The 23,040-nt window shown below is 38.9% G+C and overlaps 2 protein-coding genes across 2 annotated transcripts; one reads left to right on the top strand and one right to left on the bottom strand.

Annotated features, from left to right (window-relative positions):
* The first annotated feature begins 244 nt into the window (after positions 1-244).
* Dally (division abnormally delayed) lies at positions 245-19,786 on the top strand. The gene is made up of 7 exons (XM_064116496.1): positions 245-907; positions 3,003-3,143; positions 7,427-7,991; positions 8,363-8,564; positions 15,706-16,019; positions 17,803-17,944; positions 18,172-19,786. The coding sequence occupies exons 1-7, from the start codon at positions 718-720 to the stop codon at positions 18,478-18,480; spliced, it is 1,863 nt and encodes a 620-aa protein (XP_063972566.1). The 5' UTR covers positions 245-717; the 3' UTR covers positions 18,481-19,786.
* Positions 19,787-20,874: 1,088 nt separating this feature from the next.
* On the bottom strand, positions 20,875-23,002 carry LOC135160218 (inositol polyphosphate multikinase). The gene is made up of 5 exons (XM_064116542.1): positions 22,866-23,002; positions 22,707-22,774; positions 22,400-22,508; positions 22,071-22,331; positions 20,875-21,988 (listed from the first exon to the last, which is right to left on the bottom strand). Exons 1-5 carry the CDS (start codon positions 22,951-22,953, stop codon positions 21,588-21,590), a joined length of 927 nt encoding a protein of 308 aa, XP_063972612.1. The 5' UTR covers positions 22,954-23,002; the 3' UTR covers positions 20,875-21,587.
* Between the last annotated feature and the right edge of the window lie 38 nt (positions 23,003-23,040).

Below are 23,040 nucleotides of genomic sequence, written 5' to 3'. Positions count from 1 at the left end.
CAAAAAATCATCAAAAACCCTGCAACTCCCCTTAATACTTGATGAAAATTGAAAAAAAAAGTGCATTTGGGTGAAAAGAGGAAGTACATATTCAATGTTCTCTATTCAACAAACGTATGATATATATGCCCCAGCTAGTGGCGCCTCCATGCGATTGCTTTCCCCTCACTCTGCCGGCCGCTGTCGCGAAACAAGTGCTACAGTGCTGCTGCAGTGCACAGTCGCAGATTTTCATGAGTTAGCGGATTGAAATCCATTCAGTTGTGCGCCGGCAGTCTCTCTCTGACAATCTCTTTGAGGAGAACAAATTTCGCTAAAAACCCTCAACATTTGACAAACTCATTCTGTGTGATGTAGCGAGTGATTATAATTAATGCGATGAAATCAGTGAGTTAAAAAGCTATTCGGAGATTATTCCCCTAAATGACACTTGAGATATTCTTTATTAAATGTACAAACACACATCTCATGACGTTGCTCATCGTAACAGACGAAAAATCATCATTGAGGCAATATGAATGAGTCGATCGTTGACTAATAAAAGAAATCCAAATGTTGGTTAAACGTGACGGCATTATTTATTGGTGGAGTTTATTTTAACTTTGTTGTGTTGATTGAGTAGAGAGCCTCAATAGTTTTTGTTTTTTTTTTCTTAGTAAATTGAAATTTTCAAAGTTGAGTTAATTCAGAAGAAGCGATTAGAGAAACGAGAGTAAAATGCGTCTACCAGTCGCAGTGTTTTTGTGCCTGTGCGTTAATGGTGTAATTTGCCGATCAACAAGATCTGCGGATCGTCACGGTGGTGGCAATGCCACTGCTGGCAATTGCGAAATCGTCAGGCCCTTTTTTGAGAGTAAAAATATCACGATTGATTTTTCCAGCATCAGCAGAGAGAACGTAACAGCAAGTAAGGATGACATTCTCATTTTTACACATAATTTAGTAACTGAAATAATGATGAAGTAATAATTTTTTAAATCTATTAATTAATTTGATTTATAATTTTCTAGCTTTACAATGACAATTATTTGTTTTTTTCAATGAAGCAACTTTATCGTTTCCGTCCTCGAAATTGAATCTATCCATTATGGGTTTCTTTTTAACATAAAATTAACTTTTCCAGTCGAAGCTGATTTTTCAATCGTCCGAATCTTCGGTTCAATAAAAAGTCTCGTGAAGTATTGCAGAGAAAAATGACGCGAGTAATGGAGAAAAGAATTCATAAAGCAAACGAGACGAAAGACGGAAAAGATTAAATATCGCATTGTGAGAGTATGAATTTGAGTCGGTTGAATTTAAAAGAGCGAGCGAGAGAGAGAGAGAAAGAGAAGAAAGGAGAAAAAAAAGATTAACCTTTTGAATCTTTATTCTTAACCTACGATACGTTGTTGCTGGCGCGTGCCGAATAATAATCTCAGTCTATCGTCTGGACGTGTCGAGAGATCTTGTAACCGGATCTAATCGTAATCATCTCTTTTTTCTCTACTGTGCCATCAGCATTTACCCATTGAAAATGTCCTATTCACCGCATTGCTGTTTTGCTTTGTCTCTAAAAAATGACAATTGAATTATCGTTATATAATAATGAGGACAAGATGTTGAATGCCGAATGAGAGTTGTACTTAGACGATCAAACCACATCTTCGCGCATTAGCTGCACACTGTGTGCCTCGGTCGTGGCAACCGAGCCGTCTAATCTCCCCCCAGTCGTTTAGTGCTTTCTCCACACAGCTGACACGCTCATTCAGACTGATTAAACTATTCTTAACAGATCGTCTGGGAATCGATGGAGAGAGAGAGAGAGAGAGTGAGGGAGACTAATTAACAAATCAATGGAGCATTACTCATACATATAATTTTTTTCAATTTTATCCATACATTGAGTCTTGTCTGGGCTACCTATTGTACCCCATTCGGCATTGAACTGCCAGAGAAACCATAGAAATTATTATTATTCTATCAAGGTTTGTGTGTAGAAATGGAATTTAAACTATTGAAAAATTAATTCTTCTAGTTGAAAAAAGCAATAGCCATTTTTGCTATCCATTGTCATTTATGTAATTCTATTAATGGGATGAAAAGATGACATTTCTCGTCTTGATCTCTTGAGATGTAACAAAAAAAAAAAAAATCAATCGCTGGCTGGACAGGCGGGCTATTCACATATTTGCAGTATAATAGATAGTGGATGAGAGCTCTCGCGGGTTAGAAATGCTTCCGGGTATGTCTATGTATATGTCCGATAGATATACGACTAGTGTGGAACAACAGGAGAGCAGCAACTCTGGGGTACAGCGGGGCCATAGCTCAGATTCAAAGCGCATAGCGTGTATCATTATACCTCCCCCACCCACTCCACCCCACAGTATAAACCATAGGAGAAGTGAGTAGTTGGGCGCGTACATCCCTCCAATACTATATGGCCAGATACTGTACATAAAACTGATCACCAGGCCGAATCAAGGAGAACATTGAAAGAGAAGAGGAGAAATATGCTCTTGTGTTGAGTACGTGTATCCCGAGGACGAGGTCACACTGGCAGTTTCCACACGACCTCTTGTGTACCAACGTATATCTAGTATTTTCTCTCTCATTCTCTCACGGTTACTATTTGTATACCCTCTACTCTCCAACAGTTTGATATCCCACGGGAGAGTGGTAGGTAGGTAGTTGCCATGAGCACACCTGCAAACTCCGTGACAATGGATTAACCTCCAATATGTCAACAGAACTCAGACTCTCCATTTTGTAAATATACTCAAGCACCGTTATCGTTGATTTAATCCTCAACTCTGTGGATATTACGGTTTGGATGAACATATCATTTTCTCGGTTGATTTATCATAATGATATTTAAGTTGCGAAGTATCATAGTAAATGAGGAGGAATTATGAGGAAATGTTTTTTTTTTATCATCATATCAAACACAAAAACTTTTGAGCGATTGATATCATGTAATTTACATCATACGAAAAAGGTGAATGTTTTATTTTATTTTTTAGCCACGTGCGGTGGGCCATGCTGCAATCGTCTGTCTGAGGATCAACTTCGACAACAGGCGAAAGCGGATTTTCACAATTTAATACATCATCACAGTCGCAGCCTCCAGGGCCTTTTAGCGACAACGGCCGATGCCTTGAGGGGTGAGTTGACAGCATTAAATTTCCTAGCCTTATCTCTCCCTCGTGAGACGATAGTGCATTAAGAAGAAAATTTGATAAAAATTATCTATACATTGCCATTGAAAATTGTGCCAATAATTTTTGCAAGTGCACAATGACAATGTAGTTTTTCCAAATGGTTTTGTTACACTTATGTCCTTCATCGAGAACGGTCAATCGATTTAATTCGAGTAAATTTTTCGCTCGCGAGAGGACAGGGAGAAAGAGAAGTAGAAGGGATGGTATGCCCGTTCGACGAAAGACAGCACGAAGATATAAAAGAGAAAAATGCGGTTGAGCGTGCCTATGGAACGCCGATGTTTAAAACGAATATAAAAGCGAGACAGGACGAGACCAGTTTGGGATGCATGTGCGTCGACGCCTGTACTGGTAAAAGTAGCCGATGGTACCGTGCACCATACCAGGGCGAAGCCCCAAACGTCCGAGTAGTGGAGGCTTGAGAGCAGGAAGATGAGGAAAGAGGAGTACGAAATTCGAAAGAAAGACGACGGTTTTCGCTTTCTCGCCCGTATCCCCTCTTATATATTTGCCATATAAGGCCACATCGCACAATGCGAATGAGCCCTGGCGAAATGCTATCGCGCACGCCTGCAACCAACATTCCCTGGTGTAGATGTATGCACTACACGTGAGAATACTCCCTCGTGTATGTTCTTGCGAGACGGTAATTGTGCACATGCAGCATCTCGTGAGAATAGATTTAAAATTTGTGTATTGGCCAGTGAAATTAAGGAGAGACGAGGATGAACCTTAACAGGTGCGACGATATTACACCTAATATCGATTACAAATGATTTTTTGGGAAAAAACCGTGTGATGATATTTCACTTTGTCTGTGAAATTCATGCGGCAATTTTATTCTTTAATCGGTCACCAACCTCGAAATTCTCTGAATCTTTCCGATTTTTTCTCTTCCATTCTTGTAAAAATTGTCAGAAAGCCATTCGCCATTGCGATTTACGTGAATTGTTCGGTAATTTTTACTGAATATGTCTCCGCCCAGCAAATCGTTTAACGAGCCATGGAATATTTCACACTTGGTATTCACGGAATTGTGTATGCATAGTTGCATAGCTAAAGTCAATTGCACTACGTGAGCCGGGAGATCGATTAGTTAAAACGTTTACAGCAATCATATTGCTTGATTACTGACACTCCATGGTAAATAGGAGAGGTAGGGACAAAGCAGATTATTCATCAGAACAATGTTATTTTATTTTTTCTAATTAGATCACCGTTGAGCCACTCGTGTCCATACACTGACAAATTCCATGTTAAAAGAAGGGGCATCGATTGCCTTATGCATAACTAACCTGGGCTATTTTTTCACCACCTCCTATATTTATCAGCGCGATTTGTCCACGAATTTGCCCCAAAGTAAAGGAGCATAATATATCGAGTAGGCTTAAGAAATTGAACGGTAAAGTGGAATATCTGTGAGGAAAACGCCTACTCGTGGGGCATTGTACGTGGAATCTCGAATCCTCGAAGATCCTATACCTCCCTATTTCAAACGCCTATATAAGTATGTAGGAAACTACCAGTTGGAGATCCACATGCAATCTCGACTCGACAAATCGACGGTTCAATTCGAGGACAAACGTGTGCTGAATTCATGTCCCAAGTGCATTAAATTTCTCCTCATGCATTTACAGTCTCTCGATTTTCGGCCTAATTCATTGAATCAAATGTTCTGGCATAATCAGCAATCAGTATGAATGAGTATCTATGTCTCGTCGCACGTTTATTCGTCGTACTGTTTTTTTATTCTATCTTTTGATACAAAGAAAATGCTTCACTAATGACCGATGGTATCAAGCATTTGATTCGCAACGAACGCATTGCATACAAAGTGCGCATTTTCCCCGCAGTCCTCTGCGCTCTCTATTCACATGAGAGATTAATATATAAATAGGGATAATGTGAGATTCATTTATTCCGACGCCGTAAATGAATGTAGCGCTGTGGCGTCGCGCCCTTGCCTTTTTTCAATGAAAAATATAGTCCTGTAGCAGAATAAATGAAAACTTTTCCACAACATTCTCCCTGCGTTAAAAAATATATATATTTATACATATATATATATATATATATATATGTCTGAAAGCAGTGTTAAAGTGTTGGTAGAAATATTAAACTGGGTCGCCACTGCCGGCTTGCTATTTTTGATGCATTCAGGTGTTCACCATGAAAGATAAAGATAATATTATTTATGCGGTCACAGTAGAGTCGATAGTTTACGAAGATCGAATGCGTCGAAAAGATTTTGCACGCGATATCCTTGGTGATCTCCTGTTCTATCTCTATTCTATTATAAGAAAGCACACGCACATAAATTAAATTAAGTTAGCCACATAGACTTTTTCCTCATTGGTCAATATGTTTGAGGCGGGAAATGCAAATAGGGCGCGCATTTGGTTCGGTACAGAGTAATAAAGCACAGAGGCTTTATTCGACTGCAAGGCTGACATCAGTCGAGCTTCAGTCACCGGGGGCATTCACATTTTCATGGTTTATACTCGAAACCCGAGCTTCTTTCCACCCATCCACAGTGCGCTACATTTATGTGGATTATGACGCCCAATGAGACAGAGTAGACACAATTCCGCAGTATATGCACGCATATACCAGCCGCTGGATTCTAAATAAATACGGATTAATCATCGCTACAATGGAGTCACGCAAACATCTGACTTCATCGCAACATCTCAAATAACTGTGTAAGAATTAACAATTATTCATCAGTCATAACCGAAAAATGTTCATGCTCTTTCGAACATGTAGAATGAGATGATGATGAAGGAGGTGGAGAAACCGCCGAGGCAGAGGAAAGGTTGAAGGTTGGAAGGCGAATAGACTCAACGAAGCACAGAGTGAGGGTTTTAGCGCGTGTCGTTACCACGACAACCTGGCCAAGTTCCTCTTCTGCTCTGTGACCTGTCTCTCGTGTATGCATTATATTACACAGCGTGTATTTAGCTTTAGGTTATTTTTACAACTTCCGAAAGAGTATTTTTGTAGTGCCCACCTAGCCACGGAATTTGATCACTCTTCAAATGCTCAGCTCACTCATATGTTATTCCTTTTGCTTCCGAATGGAAGCCTCATGCTAATGCACGACTTTTGTCGTGAATATAGATATTAATAGGCTCCATTGATCGACTCAAATGCAAGTACAATTATTCATGGTGAAAAAAAAAAGCATACCCGTTTTTTCCGACTGAAAAAAAAGATGAGCGACAAAATGAAAACTGCACATATAAAGATTTCTCGCCAATATTGGATTATTGAGTCAAATGCATAAAATCCATTTGATTAGGGTTCAATGGGGCTTTTAAAAATGAATCAACGTAAAAGCGTCGAAAATTACCGCGAGAATTCACATTAACATACACAATGATTTAACGGGAGAAACAGCAGAAAACCTGGTGGTTGTGGATCTCCCCTATTTACTAATTATTTCATGAGGCATTTACAATAGTTTGTTTTCATGAGAAAAAAAATATCCATCAGTTGACAAACCCGTATCTCTTTGTTCATTGAGCACAGATGCTCCCACTTGTACCGCCTCACTTTCCGTTTCTTCGAGGGTATACTTGTAGCCAAGTGGTACCACTTGTGGCTAATTGATTGTAATCGATATTGAAAGAGAATGGATAGACAAAAAAAGAGAAAAAACCAACTAATGCCAACGACCACACTTGTACAATCAGCTTGTCGCCTCTTTTTTTTTTTTTTCCTACTGTCATGTGGGGGAAAAAGTGTAATTATTGGTGCGAATAGCTCCCGGCAGGGAAAATTAGTTCTTCTCACAGGCCAGCGAGTGGGGGGAATGAATGTTAATTGAGAGAAAAGAGGCCGGAGCTGTTAAAGTGTCAACTTTATTCATAAATTTTAATAAATATCATCGCTTTTGCTTCCAAACAGAAGATTAGTAATAATTCAGAATCGAGTTCTGAAAAAACCACCGATGTCTGTATCCATCTGAAAATCTTTTGAGTAAAGATCATCAAACTAAAAATTTTCAATTCAACAAAGTCATAGGCATTGCTGGTTTTTAATAATAAAGCACAAAATTAACAGTTACAAAAAATAAAGATTGCAAAGGGTGTCGAGTCGGTTCGGAAGCACATGTTAGCAACGAACAGACATTGTGATCATCCACTTGTGTTTAATAATCTCTTAGCTTCACCTTTCATCGGCCCCCCAGATAAGGTACTAATGAATAATGACTTAAATTTCAGAGACTGTGACAACACTGGCCCGTCAATCGGAAAACAAGACGCTTACTCTGTTCGAGCAGGTCTACCTTTCGATGTCACTGCTCAGCAGGCCATCAATCAAAGCACTTTACCAAGCAATGATCGACTATGTCTCGCCCAGCAACACTCCAGACACCCTCCAACAGCCACTCACCCGTGAAATGCTTCAGAAACGTTTCACCGAGTTCTTCACTCGTCTCTTTCCAATAGCCTATCATCACGCAGTTAATCCACGTCAGCAAGACTTCACTGATAAATTCAAAAACTGTCTCTACGACGCTATTGAGGAGATCCAGCCATTTGGTGATATTCCTAAGCAGATATCACGCTCAGTGAGCAAGAGTTTAGAAGCTACTCGTGTGCTTGTCCAAGCGTTAACATTAGGTAAAACAGTGTTGGATAAAACAGATACCGTCCTGTTTTATGGCACTAGTCCACAGCAAACTGCGTGCTACGAGGCATTACTCAAAATGACATACTGTTCAAAATGCTCGGGACACGGCTCTGCAGTTCGTCCGTGCAGTGGTCTGTGCACAAACGTCATGAGGTAAAGGAGATAATATTTCAAACGACAATATTATTTTCCATTTTTTTTATGTCTTTTTCAAAGGGTTATCCCTTTTAAAAATATCTAGCGTTTTTGGCCGCATCGCTAAGATATGGTACATTGGTAAAAAAAAATTATTTTACTACTTTTCCCGAGTCTGACGATTTTGACTAGCTTCTAAAGAGCGAATTATGAAATCTAAGATAGGGATGGATTCCAAGTTAGTGGGATCACCGATCACATTATTATCACATTATTATGTTACAAGCTTTGTTTGGAAGGAATTGATTCAATATCTAATATATCTTTATGTATATACATGAACCATACTCTAGTCAATTGCTAAAAGTCGTGAAAAATAATGTTCAAAGGGGCTGCTTGACTGAGCCAGCGTCTCAGTTGGATCTAGCCTGGTCCGGTTACGTAGAGACCGTTGAGAGGCTCGTTGTTGCTGTTGATGGCAGAACAGATCCACTCGGGTTGAATGCTGAGAGAGCAGTCAGACAGTTGGATACTCGCATTTCTGATGCCATAATGCACGCTATGGAGAATGGCCCTTCGCTCGAGGAGAAGGTGAGCTCACTGAAGTGGCCGTTTTATATCTCTATCTTACACTCAATCTCACAATGTACTGCGGTTATTCGGTTTCTACTGTGCATGTGGGCACAAAACGAGGTGAACTTTAATTTCATTTTGTTTTTTCCAATTCCAATTCTCTTTCTCTCTCAAATGCCAGACGAATGGAGGCTGCCCGGCTGTTTGGGCGGCCTAAGCAAACTCAACTCTGGACAAACTCGATGAATTAAATTCTACACGCAATGGAAGTACCATTCGCCAGTCTTTCATTTACACTGAAAAAATAGAATTTCATTGTTTTAACCTTTCAAAAGATAATTCTTCCGTTCAACTCTATTCTTTCCTCACTGTGGCGATGGATTAATTATAAAAAATCAAGCATAAACCAGACGCTCAGTTATACTGCTAGTGTAAGTGTAAGTCCAATGAATGCAAAAAAAAACGAGTAAATGAGAGATCAAGTCCAATCAAAATGGAAAAGAAAATAAAGAAAAAGGAGATTGAAAAAAAACGTGTTCTCCGATCGAGACGGTTTCCTTTTTCCTTTTACCCTTCTCTTTATCTTCTTGTCTTCTTTCACATACATACACATACACATTAAGCTCTGAGTTTTGCTTGTTCGGATCCACACCGAACTCGTTCGGCGAAGTAGGCGCCGGTTCGACTCTTAATTAAAAGTTTCACACGGGTAGCCCCGTGTGAACGCCAACACGAACCCAGCGTTAGAGCCCGAGACCATGAGACTGTATATGTCTTGTATCCTCCTGGGTGTTTTTTAACTGTTAATGTAATCGTTGACTTCGTCTCCTGATGTCAATAATTTAATCTTTCAATTGAATTAACCGTGTGTCAAAGAGAAACTTTCAGGATATTAAAAAAGAAAGACCAATTATTTAGATATGAAGATATTTAGGACGTGAAAAAAATGGCATTGATTTTTAATGAAAATAATGGAAACGTAAAAGAAACGGAACTGAAAAGTATAGTTGAGGGGGCGATGAGAAGAATGCTCGAGTTCTTTATTTCTCTATATTCTCTCCTTCTGTGAGGTACTACCTGTATAGAGGAATGTTCGTCGCCAAGGGGGGTCGGGCTCCCACGATCAACCGGGGTACCCAATTCCACTAATAATTTGACGACCACAGCGATACTGACGAAGCGCCAGTAAAGCCACAAAACTGCCAACACTCTCGCCCTCTCATTCCTTACAATTTCTTCCCCTCAAACAGCTCTACAATGTATATGCATAAGAATGAAAGAGAAATAAAAAATGTTGAAGAGAGAAAAGTGTGCGAGGAAGAATGAACGAGTCCTCCTCGTGATTCCACTGGTCCCTGTAGGCGTAGGCGCATTCTGCGTGCATTACGTGTCTGCATTCCGCGTGGCCTTTGGCCTCACTTGGCATCCTCTGAGGCTGGTGAACCGCCCCGAAAATCATATTCCAAGCGATTGTTAATAGGATATCCCAGTGTGGTCCAGTTGGCTCTTAACAGTTAATCGAGTTAATATTTCTTCATCTACGTTTGCCTCAAAGTGGCATCTCCTGGCGTAGCCTCTCCCTCCCACCCCTTCTGTGCCCTTAACCCTCATTATTATTCGTCGCGGCAGGTTTGTACTAGACCTCATACCTCTTAGTCGCACGCGGCGTCCTTTCCACTACACCGCCAACTTGTTTATTCGTCTCACTTCAACCTGGTATGTTCCCACTCCCTCCACTAGCCACCTCCCAGTCCAATTCTCGTGTCGTGTGGTGTCTTACTCATTATTATTCTTCGCAAACCCTTCAAAGCCCCCCGCCCTTCCTCCTCCTATATGTATAGATATATATATATATATATATATATATATATTGTGTTATCCTGTGAATAGGCAGGAGGTATGGGGACATGGCTACGGCACTGCCGTAGGGCGCCCCTTTTCATGTGTCCTTCTTTCCCTGTCTTCTTTTATTCCGGATTCCTTCCTTCCTCTCGTTTATGCTCTTTTTCAATGTTCATTTCTGCTTTTTCTCTTTTATACTTCCTTTTTTATCTTGTTTGAGTGCCTACACTGTGGGAGAATCGATTTCCTTCACCTCCTCCCCCTCGTTAGGTCGAAGTTTGCATAAAATTCCCAGCACCATCGGAAATTATCTTAGATTGATTTCTAATTATTGGAGTTGTCCTTAATTTATCGTGTTTGCTTCCGAATGGAAGCCTTGGAAGATTGCCATTTTAGTTTTCAATTGAATTCCCTTCGATAAAATTAATTGCTTATTTATAAACTTGGCTATTTTATGAGTAAAAAAAAACCTAGAGTATACGCAATACAACACCTGTCTTCCGCTTACTTTGGATTTAGAAAAATTGTGAAAAAAAAACAATTTTCCAGTTGTAAATGGAAAATTTGTCGCTACCGTTATATTAAAAATCTGCATTCCTGTTACCTCAAACCTATGCGGAGGAGCTGTATGTATGTAGCTGGGGTAATAGATGGTGAACAGGAAGAAGAGGACTAGAGAATAGCAAAGAGTGAGTTGACTATCCTCGATACTCCTCTCAACAGGCGATACCAGAGTGAATCCCATTATCTGTGTTCAACTTCATCCTCCACTGGCATTTACTAAAGTATCTCTATACTTTGTTGGCTGCATATATGGCTACTTCCTTTCAAGAGGCTACACAATCTTTTTTCACACTGTGCGATGAAATATACTATTTTAAGCCATAATATGAATGAACTCTCGCTTAATAAACTTTCATGTTCAGTCCAAAGAAGTGCAAGAAAAGAGTTTGATAAGCCATTCGGCCAGACGGAAAAGTCTGACCTGTCGTATAAAACTGTCTTTCGAGCACAGTTGTTATGCATTCTGTGCCAGGACGAAGAGACAGCCAAAAGAGTTGAACGTTTTTTCGCGTTCAATCAGTGCATATAGCTAGCTATATACTGACTTGGGGAACATGAACAAGCGAAACAGCAATCCAAGTACTTTCACCCCACGGCTGTTCGATAAATTTATCCCAGGCAATTCTTTCATCCTTTTTTGCCCCTTCTATTTCTGTTTCAAATAGTTGTTTCCTATACGTGTTACTATTGGATGGATCCAATTGTACAGTAATAAACGAAAAAATACATGAAAGCAGAGTGAAATATAATAGGAAATAAAGATATTTTCCCTCTATCTCAGTAAATTCAGAAATTTTTAATGGACAGTGCTTGGAGAGAAATATTCTATCAAAATTACATATCTTTTGTAATGAAATATGATTTTACGCAATTGTCACCGAATTATTCTCACCATTGCCCTAATATTTTCAAGGGAATCCTTGAATTTTATAGAATTTTGTATATCTACAATCAATAGCCAGCTAAGGAATAATTTCAACAATTTAAAGAGTAAGATGAATTTCATTGACAATAGTTGGTTTCTTCTTGCTCACTTGTGGTCTCCCTGATATGGAGTGCTGGTGTCTTATCTCGCCGTCTCTTTCTCACCCACTTGAAGTAGAATTGGCAGTGTCCTCCATTTATCCTTATTCTTTGGCTCACCTCCAGCCGCTTTACGCCCATACGGTCGATATAATCATTTTCACCATCGGTTTTCCGTACTCTAGATTCTCCCCTTAAACGTTAAACGTTGCTCAATGCGTCTTCATGCATCTCTATTGGCTAAAGACGATAAAGTTTGCTATTTTTCCCAGATTCTACAGAAATCATCCAATCCTACTTAATAGTCAAAAGTTATTGATCTCGATTTACCGTTTTACTGTTGATTTACTTGATTCTTAATTACACTTACGTGACACTAAAATGAGCAAACCTCAGGGTGACCAAAGAATGAAAAATCGTTGTCTAATTAATGAGATCGGAGAAAAATCGAAGGAAGAGATAAACGCGTGTATCTGTGCGCACCGAGATGAGTTAGTATACCTGTACAGGGAAGTCTAATGGTTGTCGTTGGCACGCGAGGGCGGTAACTCGAGTGGGAGGAGGTGGATGAAAGAGGACCAGTGGAAAAGCAACATGAAAAATAAAGCATAGCCCCCACCCCTCTTCCTGGCCCCCTCTTCATAAAAGGGAGGCCAGAGGCGAACCTGTTATACCTGAACGAACTCGCACGCATCGAGCTCAAGCCTGCTCTCTCACCGTTGCTCCATCTCTCTCTTCGTGCTTAATTTTTCATCCCCCCCTCCTCTCTGTGCCCCGACTTTTTTTTTCAAAACCTATTTATTGTCTATCTTCTTCGATTCCGGCGCAGAGTAAAAAAAAATACCTCGAGGGCCCGCTATAGCCCTGCTATGCCCCATAAAGCAGCATAAATTGCAAACAACATTTGTACCTTGAAAAATGAGAATTAATTGAAAAAATGGGACAGTATTAACACCAGACCATTTAAAATTGTGCCCCCCCCCCCCACTCACCATTGATGACCTACCTTTTCTATTCGTTGCATTTGAAAATAACTGAATGAAGAAACGAAAGGGGAAAGGGTGGATGGCGGTCCGGAGAAGAATGAAGCAAGCAAGGTGGAATGATTGCTGTTGCCATGTGACTCTCTGTTAGTACTTGCATTATGCGGCTGCAGGTTTCCCGGACAGGTAACGATCGTTTTTTCCCCCTTTCCATCTCTCTCTCTCTCTCTCTCTCTCTCTCTCTCTCTTTTGCTTTCTGTCTTTCACTTCTCGAGAAGTCTTCTTATTTTGCCTCTGTCCCTCCTGCACTTGATATTTTTTTCTGCCTCATGACGCAGGAATTGTCGTCACAATAATCCGCTCGTAGAGGAACAGAACGAATAAGCTGAAGGATGTAGCATTATTGTGCATCTTTGTGAAATATTTTACGGCTCATTGTCCAAAGGATTGGCCAGGATCTTGGAGGATTGGTTATCGTTCTCTCGGCTACAAATATTTTGGAATAAATATTTACCCGGGGAATGCAGAGACAAGTTGGACCCTGCATTCCAAAAGATGAGAATTTTTTTTATTGTATCGTTTTTTCATATTGCAACCACTGAGAATGACTGGAAGGAACGATACCAATAAGGAGGATGGAATATGCAAGGAGAGAGGAGGAGGAGGAGGAAGACCGAGAACGGAGAATGGAAAAAACGAGGGGTGGCAAGACGCGCCCATCGCATTCCTTGCATCCTTTGCCGGTGCGTTTTCGAAGTGGCTTGGACTCACGGCGGCTTTTGAGTCAGCCGCTAACTCGACCTGAACTCGTCTTACCCCCTGTGCACATATATTGACTAACAAACTCCAGTTGGCCGTTTAGTCTTCAAATCTTTTCATCGCACTTCCGTTGGCGACCGACATCATGAGAGTCATTGAAATCAATGAGAGCTCGAGAGACCGTACATTGGGCATTGTGTACTCGATTAATCTGCAAAATTTTTCTATTCTTTTTTCTCATTAGAAGTTCTTTTAGTCGTTCTAACTTGAGCTGAGCTTGAACGGAGACATTTTAGAGCTACGAGGAGAGTCTGAAAAGTTGCTTTTTCACACAGCAGCTGTGTCCGGTTGTGGGTTAATAAGTTGACTCATCGCCTTTTGCCACTTCACTACTCAATTTATGGAATTGAATATTTTTCTTTCAAATTCATTCGAGTATATATTAATTGAATTGTGTCTATTAACAATTTATTGGATGGGTAAGAAAGGAGATGAAATTATAGAAAAATACACTTATTTTTTCAATATTTTTCTTATTCCGTCCAAATACCAGAATGAAATGATCATAATTGGGACACAATGCCTGCATAAATGACCGATAATGGGTGTCTATTTATACACCAGTATCGCCGAGTTCCTTCAACCCACTACAACATTTTTCACGTGATGCCTATAAGAATATCTCTTTCTCTGCAATTGCACTGTTTTAAAAAAAAAATTTTCCTCTATTCAAAATTGAATTTATAGTGTGAATATTGGGAATTTTTTAAATGGCTCTTTGTTTCTTTCGCCAGATCAGCGAAAATAAAATGGAATCCCCTCTATTTTTTCTGGCAATTTTTAAGGGGTTTAAGACGGCTGGGTAGATCCGATGAATCATACAATTTTGGATTGCCGACTGTGACTCACCTGATAGAAAGGGGATAGAGTGAGAGAGTAGGCAGACAAAAGGAAGACCAGACGGGCGTCGAATTTCATGATAAATTTAATTGAGGAGTGGTTACATGGCCATAAAACATGAAACTCATCCGAATGAGAGACATTTACCATTTATTAATTTACATTTCCACGTGATAATGTTAATTAAATAATTGGGAAATATTGCACCTCGTCGTGAGCGAGAGTAATGAGGATGGATATAATAAGAAAGAGTAAAGTCCAGCAAATTTGGCGCCCACACAATGTTGCAAGCGGTCTCAATCAAGCCCCCGGAAAATTTGGATATTGTGTCTGACCCGAAACCATTCAAGGTTTCAACCTCATCCCACTCGTTTCCCCTATTGGCAATGGCGCGTCCTGGCCTTCAAGAAGTGCCTCAACGTCCCCCGAAGCCAAATATTTGCCAACGATTTTTCAACTCAAACTACTTTTTTTTCCATTCAACTCCTTTCTCCCTTTGCTGCCAGCCCTCTCTCCCATCGGCCTACAATAAATTACAAAAACGCGTGGGACTGCGTAGCGATTTGTTTCGCAGTCTCTATATTCTCAGCATGACGTATATATAATGATAAATTCGGTATAAATCCCGGGAGCCGTTGGAAAGTGACACGTTTGCTCTTTTATTAGGATAGGTGATTTTTTTTACGTGTACTCGGAGATGAAAAACAAGTTTATCTTGCCTTATTTCAAGGGAATATATTTAAAGTGGTAGTTACCCGAGAAGAGAGCACTTAATTATTTGGGGAAACGAAAGGCAATATGGACACCATATTTAAATAATAAACCGAATTAGATGGAATCTGGTACTCTGTATTCATTGCAATGCTATAAAACCAAACACATCGTGGACTCACGGAGTGTAAAAATTGAGTAAAATGGACGAATTTTTCAAAGAATTTTTTTTCCCGATGAATCTTTGAATTATTGCATTAATGATCATGCAATTATGTACTTCAGCTAGATGTTCGAAACTAACACGTGACAACTGTCCGAAAAAAATAGCTCAGGGGAATAAAATGAAAAACAATAAGGTCTTATTTCTTTTCTAGGTTCGAAAATTGTGCGGACGAGCAGAGCTGAAGGAGAGCAAAATGTCGGAAGCACCCCAACCATCTGACGTCGTGGCCTCATTCGGAAGCCAGTCATCATCGTCATTGTTATCAGCGAGCTTAGAGCACCATCCCGCCGAAGTGCCTCACCCGAACGCCCAGGCACATCGTGCCAGTCAAACTCAACTGCACAGCCAACTGGGCAACTTTTTAGCCAGTGTCGTTAGGTCCCGCACCTTTTACGGTACACTTGATGATGCCATATGCGAGGAATATCCCGAAAGGCATTGCTGGAATGGACAGCGAATTGGAGAGTCAGTATAAATCATAAATAACTCATTAATCATCATTGCATTATATTAATCCTATAAAATTTTACATCGCCGGTTTTTTAAATCCCTCCTTGCTAAAGTATTTATCAGTAAAAATGCGCTGTTTTTACCTCATTAAATCCGAAATTTTACGATTTCCTAACTCCTAAATCGCATGCAATGCCGCTGCTCTTTAAATTAGTAGTAAATAGTCCTTAAAATTGATGAATTAATCCAATCATGAAGACAAAAATAGAATAAATACCATATAAATCAATTTAGCCCTCGTTCATTACTAAAAAAGTCAATAAATAAATTTAAAGAAATATATGAAATTCGATGAATCAATAAATGCAATAAATTTAAATTTTACTCCAATTGATTAACTACTTTGCTCCACTCGCTACTCAAAGAGTATTGATCTTCTGTACCACAGAAAGCGAGTGGGTGTCGTTGAAAATAGTTCAGTTGAAACGTTTTATAGTTTGGCCGTGGATGTTACTCCCTCCGCACGCAATAGTTATGCGTCGGGAGCCACGAGTCAGTGGTAAGAGAGGGACAACGAGATACTTGGCGAAAGACGAGATGATAGTGGAGGAGAGAAAAGACCTGGTTATGCTCCTATAGCCGACTGAACGGCGCCTCTTTGCTTTCGATGCCAGACTCATTGGCGGCTAGGCGTCCTACTGACTACGCCATCATCCCATCTCGACCCCTCTCCCCTCTCTCCCCCTTGCTCTAGTATCCTCATGCAGATAAAGTGTTTTGGTGACGTTAAAAGACTACATTTTTACAACTCTAATGACCTTGTCATTAGCAAATGAATCTCGGAAAAATGCCGTCCCAGATAGACTTTCTGGCAATTGCCTAACGATGGTGGAGAATAGAAAATCAATAAGAAGAGAATATTCATTGGAGCAGTTTTTCGCTGTGACGTAGATACATTTGAGGATTCAAGCCAATTGGGGGAGTTTTTTTTGTCGATCGATTGGAATCCTGGAAAAGTCAAGGAATTTGTTGAAATTTCGAAAAAAAATTCCTTCAAAACTCTAGAGAATCCAGGCGGTGTATAGATATTCTAAGGAAGCTGTTGGAATTTCTAGAAAATGGCTCATATATGTACAATTACAGTTCTTTTGAAAAAATCAATTTTTTCGTTCTATCATGTCCTCCATGTTGGCCTGCTGCTTCCTGTCTTTCAAAATCTGCACCAACGTCATCAATAGCTTAGCAAACGATGCAAGAGTTATTGGTCAAGGTCAGAGATCGCTGGGGTGATGAATTCCCAAGGCGACTGGCTATCGGCTTCTCGGCAATAATTATCTACTGCGGATCAATTAATCTACTGTAATCAAGCATGTCTTCAATTTTTTCGCACATATCTTATATTTTGATCTCTCTTTCGTTACACCGAATGCCCACCAACTTTATCTCATCCGGTATGGAATTTCAGATGCGTATATGGAAAATAATTTTTCATGAAGAATTTTCATTCCTGTGCGCTTTGATAGAATAACGAATGCTTTAGCACTCAGCAGTACTAGAACTCTGAGTACATTTGTTTAAAGTTGTCAATGATAAAATTGTAGGAGTCGAAAATGGAAATATTAACGAGGAAATATAAGAAATGGCTTGATTAAAGGATCAATTATTAAAACCATCTAACTCCATTCGAGCTACTTGTGCAACACGCGATGTACTCAGAGTACTTAAAACCTTTGAAACACTAAATTCTCCAATCATGATTTTTGAGTGGAACTTATTATGTTTTTTGCTTTCTTCGCAGGTACACCAAGACAGTGGTTGATTCAAGCTTAACCGCCCAGAAATACAACCCCGAATTTGCAATGGCTTTAAACGCTGGTACGCCCAATTACGGAAATTCAAACACAAGTGCGCTGATAGATCAGTTGCGGCATATAAATCAAGTGAGTAATTCGATCATAAAATATCTGATTTTAATATCGGTTGATCTTTTGAAGATTTATTTTAGAACTATGATATACCTTCAATTTGGTAATCAGAGAATTAGACAAATTAGAGAGCCTATATCAAACAAATTCATTGATCCATCCACTCCTCTGAGCCGAATAAATATAATAAATCACAAAGAGGATACTCATGGAATAAATTAATAATCATTTATTTGTCTCAGATGGTGCAGTTGCAGTTGGCATCGGCCCCCGACAGTGGAGCCCTTCTGTCTGACGAGGCGCAAGATGGTTCTGGCAGCGGTGCTAACCCAAATTGGAACCGAGGAATCGTTGTAAATAGTGATGACGAGGATGTCGACGATGATAACGAGGCTTCCGGCTCGGGAATGGGCCCCATTAAGGGGGGTGACACCCCGATATTGACAGAGAAAATTAATACAGACGATAAAACGAATAAGACTAGTGGTGCTGCCTCGAAAATCAATTCTCTGATTCTTCTCAGCTTCGTTTGGCTCATTCACTGTGCTTAAAGCCTATTCAAATGATAAGTGTACAGTACATAGCACGATGAATAGTTATCGATTTGCGAGGAAAGGCGAAAAAAGTGAGAATTAGCTAACTATTGCAAGTCGTATGACAAAAAAAAATGACGAAAGTAATTCTTTGCCGAAATTATGTAGATTGACTTGTAGATAAAACGATTTCTCTGCCTGAGTAATTGTTCTTAGCCATTACAAGAGATGATGGTTCCGTGTCGCGGGCTCTGACATATTGGTCGGGTGATATAGCATATGCCATAATTGAACGTTAACTGCCACAATGCCAATCGTTGGTGAAAACACGAAAATGGATTAAATTATTATTTTTCTTTTTATCTTTTTTTTTTTATATAAACTTATGTGAATTACCATTTTTCTTATCAGAGATCGGCCGGCAAATAATTTCCATAATTAATATGCTAATATAGCTTATTTATGAAAAAACAAGCACACAAATGAAACTGCTTACATCAGATTTTTTTTCTCATTGGTCAATATGTTTGAGGCGGGAAATTCAAATAGGGCGCGTAGAGCGCGCATTCGGCCTCGTTAATGATTAAAGAAAAAAAAGGAATTTCTGATTTTTGTGGTCATAAGTAGTAATTATTAGTCATTAAGATGATTTTTAGAATTGTATACTTCTTAATACTCATCTATAATAATATATATTTGGAGGTATTAATGACCGAGTGAAAAATGGCCATTTGTCGCGCGAATAACGGAGAAAATAATATTTCGGTCGATCTCTGGTCCTGCCATGTCATTTGAGTTTCTGTAATGGTAGCTTTTTTCCCAGTGTTATGTTAATTTATGAAATCTCTCATCTCAAGCGATTAGATTGCTTGCCTGACTTATCAATTAATTTCTCAGAAATTTATATTAAATTTCCCGCCAGATAAATTATTTGGAAAACACGTGCTGTGGCACGTCGGCTCCTCGCGTTCGTTTGTCCCTTGTAATTTTTATTTAATAACTTTGTGCCTTTTTCAATGTACCGCCGTGCCCACGCGCCGCTCAATCCCTCTTAATAAAAAAAATCATCAATTGAGATAAATCGGCATTGACGCTGCTGACGACAAATGCCAAGATTTGATGACGAATTATTAATAAATCTAAATCAACCGAAGTGTCAATAACTATCTGTTGACCGGTAGCACATTAGCTTCAAAGATCCGCGCAGGTCCGCGTGACCCAAAAGCCTGTGGTTACAAATACGCCGTACATTTTGATAGTATCGATTATAATTTCGGTGACTGGTACCGAAAATTGAAGAATAAAATAAATGTATTAATCGACATACGATAGTTGCTTACACGTAGCCAGTCCCTAATTCATTGACAATTATTTTTCAAGATTTTATCGTGACGCAGCCAATATTTTCACCGACGTTTTATTATTATTATTATTATTATTATTATTATTATTATTGTAACGATTATCATCATTATTGTTCTTTCATGAAAGACATTGACTCAACGTAGAAGTCAAACTGGGACGAGAGACTGACTTTTGTACACGTATTTCTTGTTTTCTTTATCTCTTCTTCAATTTTGAATTGAAAAAAAAAATATTGAGTAGAAAATGCAACTGAAGTGACTCTTGAAAATTTTCCGATGGAATACGTTGAGAGAATAAACCTGTCCTGTCGGTAATCGTTATTAAAAAGGTTGTAAATAGTAATGATGAGTGCGTGTTGTATTTATATACGCAATATGTTAAAATTATGTTATATTATTGCATTATTAAAAACGGTCTAAATGAAAAAAAACTATCGAAAGTTATTGGGGATAATTTAATAATGGCTTCTAACATAACAACAAAGTTGAATAAAAAATAAGCATCGAATCATGTGTGAGAGTTTAGTATAAAAAAAGTTGAAGAATGTATTTACAATTGGATTGGGCCGGAGTGTAACGCCCGGAATCGTTTTTATTAGAGTTGTTCTTCTGATAGATCAAATCAATTGACACAACTCCTGAGAATTTGTTATTTTATTAGCAACTGGTGGTTGATACCATTGGGGCAGCAGTGTCTCTAGATTGGATGATTTAATCTATCATTTGGACGATGATTATTAATATTAATCTAATAGAATGAAATGATTATGTAGAGCCTCGTTGATCGACGTTTATCGCTAGTCGAGGGCAATTTATTATGAAAAGCCGACTTTACCTGGTTTAGGCCCAATAGGTTTATTGGTTTCACGATTAAATAACTTTTAAAAAATTCATTATAAAATTACTCCGAGGAAATATGAAACACTGAATATTAATAATATTATATTACTGAAATTATTGAATGATTATTGAACTGAAATTACTTAAAGTAAAATCGATAATGTTTGGAATTACTTTTGGGAAGGTTTTGTAATTAGTTTTACTCATATTTTCAAGGTTATTTGGTCGTGCCCCAGATTTATTATTATACAGTACTTTCCAATTTTTCCAGTAATTATTTCGTTATGGAAGTATAAAGGCTATCTGATTGATTTGTTAATTCGTTCATTAACTTTTTAATTATTCTCTCTTCGCTCCCTTCCCTCCCCCGGTTGCGTGTTATTCGGCTGCGTGGGGGGCCATAGCGATTTATCTAACATTAATTTTCATGCCTACTACGTTTGGCGAACGTCTGTGATTATTGTAAACAAGAATAAAAAAATGATTAATAAAAATTGAAAAAATTGATAATTGTCACGTGATTGTTGTATCAATTAGTAGGACTAAAGGGGGATTGCGAAGATATGTGTTGTCGTCCGGTGAATACTGCTGAGGAGAAATGGGCCAATGACCAATTCGGTTCAATAATTGTTGAATTCAATTGTTTTCAAATGGACAAGTAATGAGGAGAGAGCGGAAATAAGCAACAATTTATTGAAGCATGTCTTACAGACGGTACGTTGGATCGAGGGGTGATGAATCCGTGAGAGGTTTGATCACTTGGGTAACCCGAAGCAATGAGGGTGTGTGATTAAGAGAAGCTTGGTCTGTCTGGATTATTACCAACTGTTTTCCACTCCCGTCCCCCCCTCATATTATTATTTCTTATTCCTTGCTCTCTTTATTTTACAATTCAATATTACGTAATTGTTTTCCCTTCCATTACCTAGTTAATGACCCAAGGAGTTTAACTAGACTTGTGATGCCTGCGAGGTAATTGATGTCTACGTTCCCATCCTCGGCTTCAAAGACATGAGTAAAGTCAATCATTTTGACGCGAAGACCATTAATTTCCTCGAGACTTTCTCCTATGAAGCGCGGATTAGTTTCATCGTCAATTACGGAATTCTCACAATAAGAATTTGGAGACATTTTTTGTCTCAAGCTTCGAAGGCAATGAGCGTCATAAGCAATCAAAATTGAGCTAGAATAGAATCTAAAGCTGTTCTGCTTCTTGAACAAGCTCTCAATTTTTTTCAACGAATTTATCAGTTGATGTAAAAGTATTTTATCAAGCCCCAGTTTATGACTATTTTCTCCTACATTTAAAAACATTTTCAAGGCTGGAAAAATATAAAACGAAAAAATGTAAATTTGTATAAATCTTGCAGACTAAATAAAATCAAGTATAATGGACTCTACTACCTTCCACAGTAGTTTTCTTGTTCAAACTCTTGCCATAATCTTTGCCAAATTTGTTCAAATCTCCACTTGACAAATCGTAAACTTGAAAGCCAGGGATACAAAATCCATAAGCTGTCTTCGACTCGACGTATTTCTTCTCCTCTGCTGCTCGTTTCTCAAAACTTGCTAAGGGATCCCACGTACGTTTGCCTATTTTTATGTCCATTATACAGGGCTCAATCATACCGTCGGTAATATCCTCCAGAATGATAAAAGGAATCCCTGAGCGTTTAACCTTTATTTAATATCTCAATTCATAACAAGGAGTGTTTATGTACTCATCAACTCACGTTTGTTTTCCAGGACTAATTCTCTCGTGCCATAATATTTTGGGATGAATGTCCGCAATTCATTGTGTAAAGATTCGTCAGAATTTTTTATTTTTTCGTAGAATGATCTCTAAAATTGTTCAATGAAGAAAGAACCCTTATGGTTGAAATTTATACACTGGAAGAGTGTACGGTAAAATGGACGTTGAAGGGGGAATGGAGAACCAAAAATTTTGAGTGAAGCAACAGACTTCATCCAATGTAACTAGTTATTTAAAAAATTGTGTCCATATTACCCTACACTCGCCTATATTGTTTATCTTGTAACCTCTCGTGCCTGAAGAGCCTCCTTTTGCCCCGCTTTCAAAATACATCCACTGTTTGTTTTAATCATTCCTAGTTCAAATAGAAATTGAAAAGAACAAGTAGTAGGCAACACCAGTTACATGCTGATAGTAAACAGGTAGAAGAGCAGAAAGATACTCACGAATATTTGTCTTCTTTGAATCCGATTGATGTCCCGCAACTTGAGTTGCTAACCAGGTCATTCCAGGTGGTAAATCCATCGTCGTCATGCACTCGCTCGTCAAAAGAGATAGATCCAACTCATCCAAGTGGTTCAACCAGAATGCGCCATTCCATATCTTCAAGGCGATACTCCA

The sequence above is a fragment of the Diachasmimorpha longicaudata genome, chromosome 3 (assembly GCF_034640455.1).
Source record: "Diachasmimorpha longicaudata isolate KC_UGA_2023 chromosome 3, iyDiaLong2, whole genome shotgun sequence".
Lineage (NCBI taxonomy): Eukaryota > Metazoa > Arthropoda > Insecta > Hymenoptera > Braconidae > Diachasmimorpha > Diachasmimorpha longicaudata.
Note: the sequence above shows the minus strand (reverse complement) of the source record. Positions and strands in the feature narration are given on the sequence as shown.

What these genes read in the sequence shown, in the direction of transcription:
- Dally (XM_064116496.1), top strand. Translation starts at nt 718, where the DNA reads ATGCGTCTACCAGTCGCAGTGTTTTTGTGCCTGTGCGTTAATGGTGTA. An exon ending in CAGAGAGAACGTAACAGCAA is followed by an intron (nt 908 to 3,002) that starts GTAAGGATGACA and finishes TTTATTTTTTAG; the next exon opens with CCACGTGCGGTGGGCCATGC. An exon ending in AACGGCCGATGCCTTGAGGG is followed by an intron (nt 3,144 to 7,426) that starts GTGAGTTGACAG and finishes CTTAAATTTCAG; the next exon opens with AGACTGTGACAACACTGGCC.
- LOC135160218 (XM_064116542.1), bottom strand. Translation starts at nt 22,953, where the DNA reads ATGACGACGATGGATTTACCACCTGGAATGACCTGGTTAGCAACTCAA. An exon ending in AGGCTCTTCAGGCACGAGAG is followed by an intron (nt 22,509 to 22,706) that starts GTTACAAGATAA and finishes GAACAATTTTAG; the next exon opens with AGATCATTCTACGAAAAAAT. An exon ending in CAAGAAAACTACTGTGGAAG is followed by an intron (nt 21,989 to 22,070) that starts GTAGTAGAGTCC and finishes ATATTTTTCCAG; the next exon opens with CCTTGAAAATGTTTTTAAAT.